Genomic DNA, 12,603 nt, shown 5'->3' with positions numbered 1-12,603 from the left:
TCGGTTTGGTTGGATTTCGGTTTGGGGAAACCTAGGGCTACTAAAAGGATTAAGGGACGCCGTTTCTCTGGTTTTCTTCAGTTGACGCTTTGTGAGTTTTGAGAGAAGAGCAGAGAGTGAGAAATAGATCTTTTGGTGCTTTTGAGTGTGTTTTTGGAGAGGTTGAAGCTTATTCTTGGTGGTTCAAGGCTAGAGGAGGTTAGATCCGTGGTATGTGGTGTTAGGCAAGCTTGTTTTGTCCCTCTTAGTCTCTGTTTCCTTGCTGTTCTTCTAGATTTAAAGGTGAGTGCATGACCAAGGCGTATCTAAGCAGTTTTGATGCATGTTATGGTGTTTCTTTGATTGATGATTGATTTCTTTGCTTCTATGCTTGTTTTCTATGATTTGGGGACTTTGGGCGAGCCTGAGGAAGTGTTATTTCGGCCATGGAGTGCAAGGAAGGGGATACCCATCGATGAGAAGCGACTGGAGCGAAGTTAGGGCTTTGGTGTCGATCGACACAAACTTTCTTTCTCGCGAGGATAGTCGCGAGTGTCGATCGACACCACGTGGAAGGTGTTGATCGACAATACTCGTCAGATTGGCTTTTATATTGATTTTTATAGCTTGTTGATGCTTGTGATGGTTAATGCTTGAATGTGTTTCATTATTGCTTGTATGTATAGCAAGTAGTGGGATGAATGCCTCACTAAGTATTTCTGTAAATACGTATGCATCTCTTTTCCTGATGCATGTACATGAAAAATGTGACCACGGAATCAAGGCGTGGAGAGCGGGATGATCTAGGGACTCGTTGGTTGTCTTTGTATTATTGTATGAATGGTTAAGATGTTAGACCGAAACTTCGAAACATGTTAGGTTTTTATTTCTATTTCTGGATGATAATTGTTTTGGTTATGGTTGAAATGTTGGTTTAATGCAATTAAATTATTTGGATTATTTGGTTAAGTCTTCTGCTGGTTATTGCTGATTGGATTGGTTTAATTGATTTGTTCGATTTAATTGGTTTAAATTGAATAGGACCATTTTAGCTAGTTTAGTTGGTTTAAATTGACTAGGACCGATTTAGTTGGTTTAGCTGGTTTGAATTAATTGGGTTAATCCGGTTTGCATGCTAAAAACAAACGGGTTGGGTCTTTTCAACAAGCCTTTAAGCCTCCCGGACGTAGCAAACCGACCGTCAGATATGGATGGGCTCACGGGCCTTGTGAGAGGACGTGAGGTCCAGCAAGAGAGGTGAGCCATGGGATAAGAGTGAACATGGGGCCCACTTAAGAGTTGACGGCCAGGGTGTTACAAGTGGTATGAGAGCCGAACCTAAACAAGTGTGGAGTGGTGCGCTCAAGTAGTAGAATAGGTGACCAAAAATAACATTTGGTCCATTTTTCAATTTTTTTTTTTACAATTGTGAAAATGCCAAATTATGTATAAAGATATCTTAAAAAACCTGTTTTTTGGGCACACAAATTTGAATTTCCTTAGCATAAATTAGATAAAAGGCCAAAAACGATTTTTTGCCCAAGGGCGTTCAAATTTTTTAAGCCATGGCTGAGTACATAAGCAATAATTCCAATTTATTTTCAGTTATTAAGCACATCAGTAGTTGTCAAAAAAGAAAATAAATCATAACTAAGAAACCATTTTATTTCAAACCAAATGTCTTCGCTATTCTCTGAACCCGATTCTTTAGCCTAATTTGATATGGTATATGATCACGGTCAACCTTGCTTTTGAAAAAATAAAATAATTAAGAAGAAAATCTCTTTGGTCCGAGTAAAAATATTATTTAGTATATGTGAAGATCCATATATATGCACCAATGTATATAACATATTTGTTAGTCAAAATACAAATTTATTAATATATATGGCAGATCCACCAATTGTAAACTTCTTTTTGACAATCACAAAAAAACTTTATGTTCTATAAATATAGCTTCTACTTACAATCTAGAAACTCACATAACATATTTTGTAAATAGACTTTATAGTTTAATACTTCAAGCAAGAAAATGGGCAACACCAAGACTTCAATGACTTTCTTACTCTTGATTATAATTGCAGCTTCTTTTTCCAGTTACAACATCTTGGCTTCAGGTAATGTTTTCTGATTAGGTTTCATCGTTTCAAAGCAAGAACGTAGATATGATTATATACGATATTCATATGTGGTGACTTTGTGGACATGCAGAGATCAAACCTTCTGGGAGAATTGATGATATGTGCAAGAACACTTGTTCGCCGACGTACGGTGATGGTAAATGTGCGGCGGATTGTAGGAAGGCTGGGTTCACATCTGGGAGATGTACTACTTCTTTCGGAAACAAATGTTATTGCACCAAGTGATAGAAACCAGTCGTGTATTTGCATTCATACGTTTTTCTTTCTTTTGTTGTTTTGCTACAAATAATTAAGTAAATGAGAAAATATAAAATTGTTTAACGATTATAGTTTTCTTAATCAAAAGTCTGAACTACTATCACCATACAGTTCTTTTATTGCGATTTTAATTATTTAAAGCGGAGAAAATGAGGAGGTAATTTTATTTATGTAGACTTGTTAAAATTAGTTTGAATTTAGGTTTGGTAAAACTTAAAGAGAAAGAAAAAGAACTAAGAAATTCCTTAGGGTGAACTATATGTTACGTTTACAAATGATTGTAACTATTATAAAATCGAAACCAATGATAATTTTGTTATTTTTTTGTTGGTATTATATTGAAAATGATAAGGCAACAAGGTCTTATGATCATTTTCTCCTTGCGATAGTTTAGTAAAGTACCAAGTTGTTATTTGCAATTTCAAGATTAGATTCTAAAATATTTCACTTTTTTTTTGGGCCAAAAACTTGATTTATGAATCATAAATATTAGTACAAATAGAAGGATACATAAATCCAAAGTTTAAGAACAAAAACAAGCAAGGCATCTAAAGATAGATAATATGAGTTAAAAAATAACCCAAGAGAGCTTTGAAGCAAAGGCTAATACGCTATTTAACACATGTGAGATCAAAGTTTGTCTAACAGATGTCCACGATCGGAGATGGTAGATAAGTTGGTCAGAGTGACAAGAATAAATGAAGTTGATAAGGTGCTTATGGCCATTAGTCTCGTTGGCACGAGAAACGCTAGATCAAGAAATATCTACAGGTCTGGCTCAACTAGGGTGGACAGAGGGGCAGTGGCGCAAAGGCCGTTTAGTTCGAAAAAACTATTCTAAGAATATGGGGCCTATTTATATTGTAAAAGTAGTCGAATAGGTGACCGAAAATAACTTAAGGTCTATTTTTCATTTTTTGTGTCTTTTGAAATGTGAATATGCCAATTTATATATAAAGATATCTTAAAACTCATGTTTTATAGGCCCAAAAAATTGAATTTCTTTAACATAAATTAGATAAAAGGCCAAAAACATTTTCTGCCCAAGGGCATTCCAATTTCTTTAGCCAGAGTTGAGTACATAAGCCATAATTTCAATTTATTTCCAGATGTTAAGCACATCAATAGTTGTCAAAAAAAATTAAAAATAATAAACCATTTTATTTCAAACCAAATGTCTTAGCTATTCTCTGAACCCGATTCTTTAGCATAATTTGATATGGTATATGATCATGGTCAACCTTGCTTTTTTTGAAAAAATAAAATAATTAAGAAGAAAATCTCTTTGGTCCGAGTAAAAATATTATTTAGTATATGTGAAGATCCATATACATGCACCAGTGTATATAAACATATTTGTTAGTCAAAATACAAATTTATTAATATATATGGCAGATCCACCAATTTTAAACTTCTTTTTGACAATCACAAAAAACTTTATGTTCTATAAATATAGCTTCTACTTACAATCTAGAAACTCATATAACATATTTTTTAAATAGACTTTATAGTTTGATACTTCAAGCAAGAAAATGGGCAACACCAAGACTTCGATGACTTTCTTACTCTTTATTATAATTGCAGCTTCTTTTTCCAGTTACAACATTTTGGCTTCAGGTAATGTTTTCTGATTAGGTGTCATTGTTTGAAAGCAAGAACGTTGATATGATTATGTATGATATTCATATGTGGTGAATTTGTGGACATGCAGAGATCAAACCTTCTGGGAGAATTGATGATATGTGCAAGAACACTTGTTCGCCGACGTACGGTGATGGTAAATGTGCGGCGGATTGTAGGAAGGCTGGGTTCACATCTGGGAGATGTGCTACTTCTTTCGGAAACAAATGTTGTTGCACCAAGTGATAGAAACCGATCTTGTCTTTACATTGATTATTTTTTTTTTTTTTTCACAAATAACAAATTAAATGAGAAAATATTAAATTGTTTGATGATTGTAGTTTTCTTAATCAAAAGTCTGAACTACTATCACCATACATTTCTTTTATTGCGATTTCAGTTACTTAAAGTAGAGAAAATGATTAGGTAATTATGATTTCTGTAGACTTGTTAAAATTAATTGGGATTTAAGTTTGGTCACAATTAAACAGAAACAAAAAGAAAAACAAAGTTTCCTTAAGGTGAACTATATGTTACGTTTACAAATGATTGTAACTATTACAAAATCGAAACAAGTTATTACTTTTGTTACTTTTTTCGTTGGTATTATTTTGAACATGATAAGGCAACAAGGTCTTTTGAGAAAGCTTCTTCTTACGATAGCATAGCAAAGTACCGGTCAAAGGTCCCAAGAGAACTTCACAGTTAAACGTGCTTATGCTGGAGTAGTCCAAGGATGGGTGACCTTTCGGGAAGTGGTTGTCGGAACTGAGTGAGTAAGGCCAAAACACAAGGAAAGATCATGTGGTGATTTGTAGAATCGGTAAACAAGTATAACACCCGTGTCTGGAAAACCGGATGGGTCGATCGACACCAGTAAGGGGTGTCGATTGACACTAGTAATCTCTGGTTTGATGGTATAGGTTTTAAATTGTCGGTTTGATTGGATTTCGATTTTGGGAAACGTAGGGCTACAAAAAGGATTAAGGGGTGCCGTTTCTCTGGTTTTTTTCAGTTGTTGCTTTGTGAGTTTTGAGAGAAGAGCAGAGAGTGAGAAATAGATCTTTTTGTGCTTTTAAGTGAGTTTTTAGAGAGGTTGAAGCTTATTCTTGGTGGTTCAAGGCTAGAGGAGGTTAGATCCGTGGTGTATGGTGTTAGGAGAGCTTGTTTTGTCCCTCTTAGTCTCTGTTTCCTTGCTGTTCTAGTAGATTTTAAGGTGAGTGCATGACCAAGTCTTATCTAAGCAGTTTTGATGCATATTTTGGTGTTCCTTTGATGGATGATTGATTTCTTTGCTTCTATGCTTGTTTTCTATGATTTGGGGACTTTGGGCGAGCCTGAGGAAGTGTTATTTCGGCCATGGAGTGCAAGGAAGGGGAGACCCATCGATGAGAAGCGACTGGAGCGAAGTTGGGGCTTCGGTGTTGATCGACACTAGTGGCGAGTGTCGTTCGACACAAACTTTCTTTCTCGCGAGGATAGTCGCGAGTGTCGATCGACACCAAGTGGAAGGTGTTGATCGACAATACTCGTCAGATTGGCTTTTATATTGATTTTTCATAGAATGTTGATGCTTGTGATGGTTAGTGCTTGAATGTGTTTCATTATTGCTTGTATGTATAGCCAGTACTGGGATGAATGCCTCACTAAGTATTTCTGGAAATACGTATGCATCTCTTTTCCTGATGCATGTACAGGAAAAATGTGACCACGGAATCAAGGCGTGGAGAGCGGGATGATATAGGGACTCGTTGGTTGTCTTTGCAGTATTGTATAAATGTTGGTTTAATGCAATTAAATTATTTGGATTATTTGGTTAAGTCTTCTGCTGGTTATTGCTGATTGGACTGGTTTAATTGATTTGTTTGGTTTAATTGGTTTAACTCGAATAGGACCGGTTTAGCTGGTTTAGTTGGTTTAAATTGATTAGGACCGATTTTGTTGGTTTAGCTGGTTTGAATTAATTGGGTTAATCCGGTTTGCATGTTAAAAAACGGGTTGGGTATTTTCAACAAGTCTTTAAGCCTCCTGGACGTAGCAAACCGATCGTAAGATATGGATGGGCTCACGGGCCTAGTGAGAGGACGTGAGGTCCATCAAGAGAGGTGAGCCATGGGATAAGAGTGAACATGGGGCCTACTTAAGAGTTGATGGTCGGGGTGTTACAAGTGGTATTAGGGCCGAACCCAAACAAGTGTGGAGTGGTGGGCTCACACTGTTAGGGGGTAACGATCATTGTGCGCAACGAGGATGTTGCGATCTGTTAGTGGGGGAGAATTGTGAGACTCCAGTTTGCGGAGAGATTTAATTGAATTGATTTGGCCACCTATGTCACCAAAGTGCACTTATCCTTTTGGTCAAAGGTCCTGAGAGAACTCCACAGTTAAGCGTGCTGATGCTGGAGTAGTTCGAGGATGGGTAACCTTCCGGGAAGTGGTTATCGGAACTGTGTGAGTGAGGCCAAAACAAAGCTAAAGATCATGTGGTGATCTGTAGGGTCGGTAAATAAGTCTTTAAGCCTCCAAGACGTAAATCCGACCATCCAGATATGGATGGGCTCACGGGCCTAGTGAGAGGACGTGAGGCCCATCAAGAGAGGTGGGCCCATGGGATGAGAGTGAACATGAGACCTACTGGAGAGTTGATGGTTGGGGCGTTACATGAGGGTTATGATATTCCTCTGTTCTCCATGCTTTTGTCATTCTTTCATTCCAATAAAGAGGTGAGTGCATGACTATGACTTATCTGAGCGGCTTAATTATTGTTTTGGGTGGTTTCAAAATTGTTTGGTTGATTTCTTTAATTCTTTGGTTGATTTCTTTAATTGTTTGATTGTTTATATGTTATTGTGCCTCTGTATGACCCTTTAGAGAGTTATCATCATCCCCGGAGAGCCTGGAAATGGAGATTTGTCGAGGCCAAGCAACTAGATCGATGTCTAGAGCATCGGTGTCGATCAATCACTAAATTACCTTTATTCAAGTATATCATTTTTGGTAATGTCATTAAATAATGATCAATCACTAAATTAATGAATATTCCAAAATTACCTTCAAAATGATCAGTCAAAAGAATGATCAATCAAAAACTTACCTTGATTCAAGTATATAATTTTTGGTAACGTAATTAAATACATATTCAAAAAGTTTGACTCTAAAGAAGTACAACTTTAGTATTTTTTTATTATAAATACTTGTCTCTCTAGTTCATAAAACTCATTTAAAAATAAATAATATCGCTCCAAGAAGAAAAATAGTATACATTAACCATATATAGCTTGAGCAATATTAGGAATTTCTCTCCACTTCATTAGATCTAGGTATTATTTTAATTCTATAGTTATATGATTTAACATTTTTGTAATATATAATATATATTATAGAGTTTTATATAGTTTACAAGGTACTTTAGATTTGATTAACTTATAATGTTTAAAGACGTTTTAAATCATTTTTATAAGGTTTTTAAAAAGTTTCTATAAGGGTTTATAAGGTTTTTAAAAGGTTTTATAAGATATATATACGGTATTTATTAAATATATAAAAAACTTTATACACATCGAAAAGAAATTTGTGTGTATATTTATAAGCTTACACACATATGAGGTAAATTTTAAATATTTTTAGTGGTTTTTTTTTATCAAATTTGAAAGATGATATTTTTGAAAAGTAATATTTGAAAAAGGATAATTTTGAATTTCTCCTTTTTCACAATGTTTATTATTATTTTATGTTATATTTTTGGAAGTAATGTGTCATTTTGTGTTTTCATGATAGGGAGAGAAGTTGATCCTTGGATAAAAACAAATGGATGGTTGCAACGTTGCAAATGTACAACCTGATTTATCAGGCACATGTAAGAAGTTTTATTTTTTTCTTTCGTTATGAACTTTATTGGGTTTTAATATTTTGGTTATTTTTAACTAGTTTATGGAAGCGAAAGCTATATGTATGAGCAATTATGGAAATTGTGTGCTGGACCTTTGTGTCATCTTCCAAATCTTGGAGATAAAGTCTATTATTTTCCTCAAGGCCACATAGAGCTAGTTAGTTCTCTCTCTTTCTATCTATATCCCCTGTTTTGTTTTCAATAAGGTATTTGAAACATTTTCATAAAATTTTCAGGTTGAGGCTGCTACACGAGAAGAATTAAATCAAATACAATCAAATTTTGATCTTCCTTCCAAGCTCGAATGTCGTGTTATTTCTGTTAGGCTTAAGGTATGAGATAAGAAATACACATGAGCATCATTATCTTATTTTGTATATTTTATCTCATTATATCCAGAAGTAAATTGTTAATTTTTAAAATTTTGATTTTAGGCGGAAAAAAATACTGATCAAGTTTACGCTGAGATTACATTGATACCAGATGCAAGAGTGGGTGAAATATAATCAAATTTTTACTTTAGTCTTGATTAGATGATTCCTCCTATTATCTCTAACTGATTTTCTAATATTCATTAATGTATAGCAAGTCGTAATCCCAACTCAAAATGATAGCCAATATAGGCCAAAAGTTAATTCTTTTATGAAGATTTTAACGGCCTCAGATACAAGCACTCATGGCGGATTATCGGTCCCCAAGAGAAGTGCAACTGAATGTCTCCCTCCACTGGTATTTTTGTTTAGTTTTCCTATTATTTGAATCAAAAATTTAAGCTTTTATTTCACACTTGTGTACTAAATATTGCCATATTAGGATATGGGTATACCGGTGCCTACCCAAGATATTCTTACTAAAGATCTACATGATAGTGTTTGGAAATTCAAACACAGTTTCAGGGGTACGAAATTCTTTTATTCACAAAAATATTTGAAAATCGTAATTAGTAACTAATAATTTTTTTTGTTGAGTTTAGGAACACCACAAAGACATCTTTTAACTACAGGATGGAGTGCATTCGTAACAACAAAAAGTTTAGTTGTTGGCGATGCTTTTATACTCCTTCGGTAAGTTTAGTTGTTGGTGATGCTTTTATACTCCTTTGGTAATATATTATATAAACTTTTTACATATCTTTTGCGTTTTGAGTATTGGATTTAAATGATTTACATGTGGTTTCAGGGGAGAAACTGGAGAATTACGAGTTGGTATCAGACGGGCAAGACATCAACAAGGAAACATAACTTCGTCACTAGTATCAACAGAAAATATGAGACATGGAGTAATTGCTTCTGCATTGCATGCTTTTAATAACCAATGTATGTTCACCGTATTTTTCAAGCCAAGGTAATTAAAGAACAACGTGAACTCACATTAATGATTCTATGAAATATCATAAGATTTGTTTCTTTAACATGTATGCATGTTTATATTTTGGCTTTTGATATGTATCAGATCAAGTCAATTTATTGTCAAGTACGACAAATTCTTGGATGCTGTGAACAATAAGTTTAATGTCGGATCCAGATTTACTATGCGGTTCGAGGCTGATGATTTCTCTGTAAAAAGGTACTACCATATCAATTTTTTTAATATATTTTTTTTCTCATTCATTCTCCATTATATGAAACGTTTTTTTTTATTGACTAAGATATTCTGGGACAATTATTGGAGTTAATAATTTCTCCCCTCATTGGAAGGATTCAGAATGGCGAAGCTTACAAGTAAATTTTCATTCAAAATTTGTAACATTTTTTTAAAATATGGTTTTGAGTGTAATAAATAAAATATGACTAATTAACTCTAATTTTCAAGGTGCAATGGGATGAATTTGCGTCTTTTCCCAGGCCTGAAAAGGTTTCTCCATGGGAAATCGAGCATATACCGCCTTCATCAAATGTTCCCCAATCATTTTTGCTCAAGAACAAGCGTTCACGACATGTTAACAAAATTGGTAAATAATAAATAGAGACATTCTTATAAACACCTATTTAATGTGAAATTCTTTTTGTTACCTTCTCACTATTCTTGTTATATATATAAAGGCTCGTCATCATCATCATCACCACATCTCTTGCCTCCTATATTAACACAAAATCCAGAAGTGGTACAACCAAGCATGACCAATGAAGGAGGCACTAGTCTTAGATTGTTTGGAGTCTCTCTTGTTGTTCCTTCCGGAAAAAATGAGTCATACCAAGTATCTAATACTTCAAAACTCTGTCAAGAAAAAGAATTTGGTTTGACCCAAACATTTAAATTACCAAAGATGGCAGAAAGTAAGCAGTTTAGTTCAACTAGAAGTTGTACTAAGGTAAGTATAAGATCATCATATTCTTAATTTTTCATACATGAACTTTTTTCACATTGTAATCCACTCACACAACTTTAATATATATGATGTTATTGAAAAGGTTCAAATGCAAGGTGTAACTGTAGGAAGAGCTCTGGATTTAAGTGTTCTTAATGGATATGATCAATTAATTTATGAACTGGAGAAGCTCTTTGATCTTGGAGGGGAGTTGCGATCCCGTAACCAATGGGAAATGGTTTTTATAGACCATGAAGGAGATCATGTCCTTATTGGGGACGTTCCATGGCTGTAAGATTTTTTTTTTAATTATAAATTAGTTAATATTTTTAGAGATAATATTACATTTTTGGTATTGTGTTCATATAGTGAATTTTGCAACATGGTGAAGAAGATATTAATATGTTCAAAGGAGGAGGTCAATAAATTGAAGTCTGAGAGACCAATCTCTCAAACTAAATCATAAGCTTAAATGGCAATGTTTCGTGGTGTAATAGAGGCAATAATGGTTTTAGAAGTTCTTATTATATAAATTTTAGATATGTTCTTGTTTTCTAGTATTGTGATGTCTTCTTCTTTTGTTTTTAATTGTCAACAATGTTCATTGTTGTCGTATGCGTCTCTAATATGTATCTCTCTATAGTTCATTAATAAAATAAATATCTCTCTGTTCTTGTGATATTATGCTTTTTATGATACTTTTTTTTAATTGTAACACTAAATATAGAGTCATTAAATAGTTAGAGATTTAACGTTACATATTCCAAATATATAGTTTACATATTCCAAGTGACTAAATACTTATTTATTCGATATCTCTTACCAGAGTTTGACTCCAATAATTTATGTTACATTCAACATGCCTTGAATATAGGAATTTATATGAAATAATAAATAAATCCTACTTTGAAATCGATCCATTTTAACCCACAAATAAAAGATTTTAGTTTTAGCTGTAATAATCAAGCTAGCACTTGAGATGTCACTACAACATATATTTGAAAATAATACCTTTCTAATTTTTTTAATATTTTCGGTACGAGCTTTTTATTTTAAGTATGATGAATATATTGCTTACTTTATAAACTATGAAGTAAACTAATAGTTCATAATCATACGTAAACTAAGGAAATATATTAAAAAATATACTCTAACTTACATCAAGGGATTTCTGGAGTGTTCTGTAGCATGTTCTTGGGGTTCTACCATAGATAAAGAGAGATTTGTGGTCGTTGGTGTTAGGAGGTGTGAAACCCTAGTTTATGGAGATGTTTAATTGACTTGATTTGGTCACATATGTCACCAAAGTGTACTAATCATTTCGGTCAAAGGTCCCAAGAGAACTTCACAATTAAGCGTGCTTATGCTGGAGTAGTCCAATGATGGGTGACCTTTCAGAAGTGGTTATCAGAACTGAGTGAGTAAGGCAAAAACACAAGCAAAGATCATGTGGTGATTTGTAGAATCGGTAAATAAGTATAACACCCGTGTCTGGAAAACCGGATGGGTCGATCGACACTAGTAATCTCTGGTTTGACGGTATAGGTTTAAAATCGTCGGTTTGATTAGATTTCGGTTTGGGGAAACCTAGGGCTACTAAAAGGATTAAGGGGCGTCGTTTCTCTGGTTTTCTTCAGTTGTCGCTTTGTGAGTTTTGAGAGAAGAGCAGAGAGTGAGAAATAGATCTTTTGGTGCTTTTGAGTGTGTTGTTGGAGAGGTTGAAGCTTATTCTTGGTGGTTCAAGGCTAGAGGAGGTTAGATCCTTGGTGTGTGGTGTTAGGCGAGCTTGTTTTGTCCCTCTTAGTCTCTGTTTCCTTGCTGTTCTTCTAGATTTAAAGGTGAGTGCATGACCAAGGCTTATCTAAGCAGTTTTAATGCATGTTTTGGTGTTCCTTTGATTGATGATTTATTTCTTTGCTTCTATGCTTGTTTTCTATGATTTGGGGACTTTGGGCGAGCCTGAGGAAGTGTTATTTCGGCCATGGAGTGCAAGGAAGGGGAGACCCATCGATGAGAAGCGACTGGAGCAAAGTAAGGGCTTCGGTGTCGATCGACACAAACTTTCTTTCTCGCAAGGATAGTCTCGAGTGTCGATCGACAATAGTCGTCAGATTGGCTTTTATATTGATTGATCATAGATTGTTGATGCTTGTGATGGTTAATACTTGAATGTGTTTCATTATTGCTTGTGTGTATAGCCATTAATGGGATGAATGCTCACTAAGTATGCATCTTTTTTCCTGAAGCAGGTACAGGAAAAGTGTGACCATGGAATCAAGGCGTGGAGCGCGGGATGATCTAGGGACGCGTTGGTTGTTTCTGAATTATTGTATGAATGGTTAGGATGTTATTCCGGAACTTCGAAACATTTTAGGTTGTTATTTCTCTTTCTGGATGATGACTGTTTTG

At 34.6% G+C, this 12,603-nt stretch overlaps 3 protein-coding genes across 3 annotated transcripts; all 3 read left to right on the top strand.

Annotated features, from left to right (window-relative positions):
- Positions 1–2,011: 2,011 nt before the first annotated feature.
- LOC111828728 (defensin-like protein 43) lies at positions 2,012–2,345 on the top strand. Its single transcript, XM_023777359.1, has 2 exons — positions 2,012–2,096; positions 2,191–2,345. The coding sequence occupies exons 1-2, from the start codon at positions 2,012–2,014 to the stop codon at positions 2,343–2,345; spliced, it is 240 nt and encodes a 79-aa protein (XP_023633127.1).
- Positions 2,346–3,910: 1,565 nt separating this feature from the next.
- On the top strand, positions 3,911–4,244 carry LOC111828727 (defensin-like protein 43). Its single transcript, XM_023777351.1, has 2 exons — positions 3,911–3,995; positions 4,090–4,244. Exons 1-2 carry the CDS (start codon positions 3,911–3,913, stop codon positions 4,242–4,244), a joined length of 240 nt encoding a protein of 79 aa, XP_023633119.1.
- A 3,560-nt stretch (positions 4,245–7,804) lies between these two features.
- On the top strand, positions 7,805–10,632 carry LOC17900259 (auxin response factor 22). Its single transcript, XM_006305963.2, is given in 15 exon segments — positions 7,805–7,853; positions 7,925–8,043; positions 8,123–8,218; positions 8,321–8,377; positions 8,472–8,615; positions 8,700–8,784; positions 8,860–8,950; positions 9,066–9,230; positions 9,339–9,452; positions 9,535–9,607; positions 9,699–9,837; positions 9,929–10,197; positions 10,298–10,485; positions 10,564–10,597; positions 10,600–10,632. Coding segments are annotated over 15 exon segments (1,656 nt in total).
- Positions 10,633–12,603: the final 1,971 nt, after the last annotated feature.

This window comes from Capsella rubella, unplaced genomic scaffold (genome assembly GCF_000375325.1).
Source record: "Capsella rubella cultivar Monte Gargano unplaced genomic scaffold, Caprub1_0 scaffold_1, whole genome shotgun sequence".
Lineage (NCBI taxonomy): Eukaryota > Viridiplantae > Streptophyta > Magnoliopsida > Brassicales > Brassicaceae > Capsella > Capsella rubella.
Note: the sequence above shows the minus strand (reverse complement) of the source record. Positions and strands in the feature narration are given on the sequence as shown.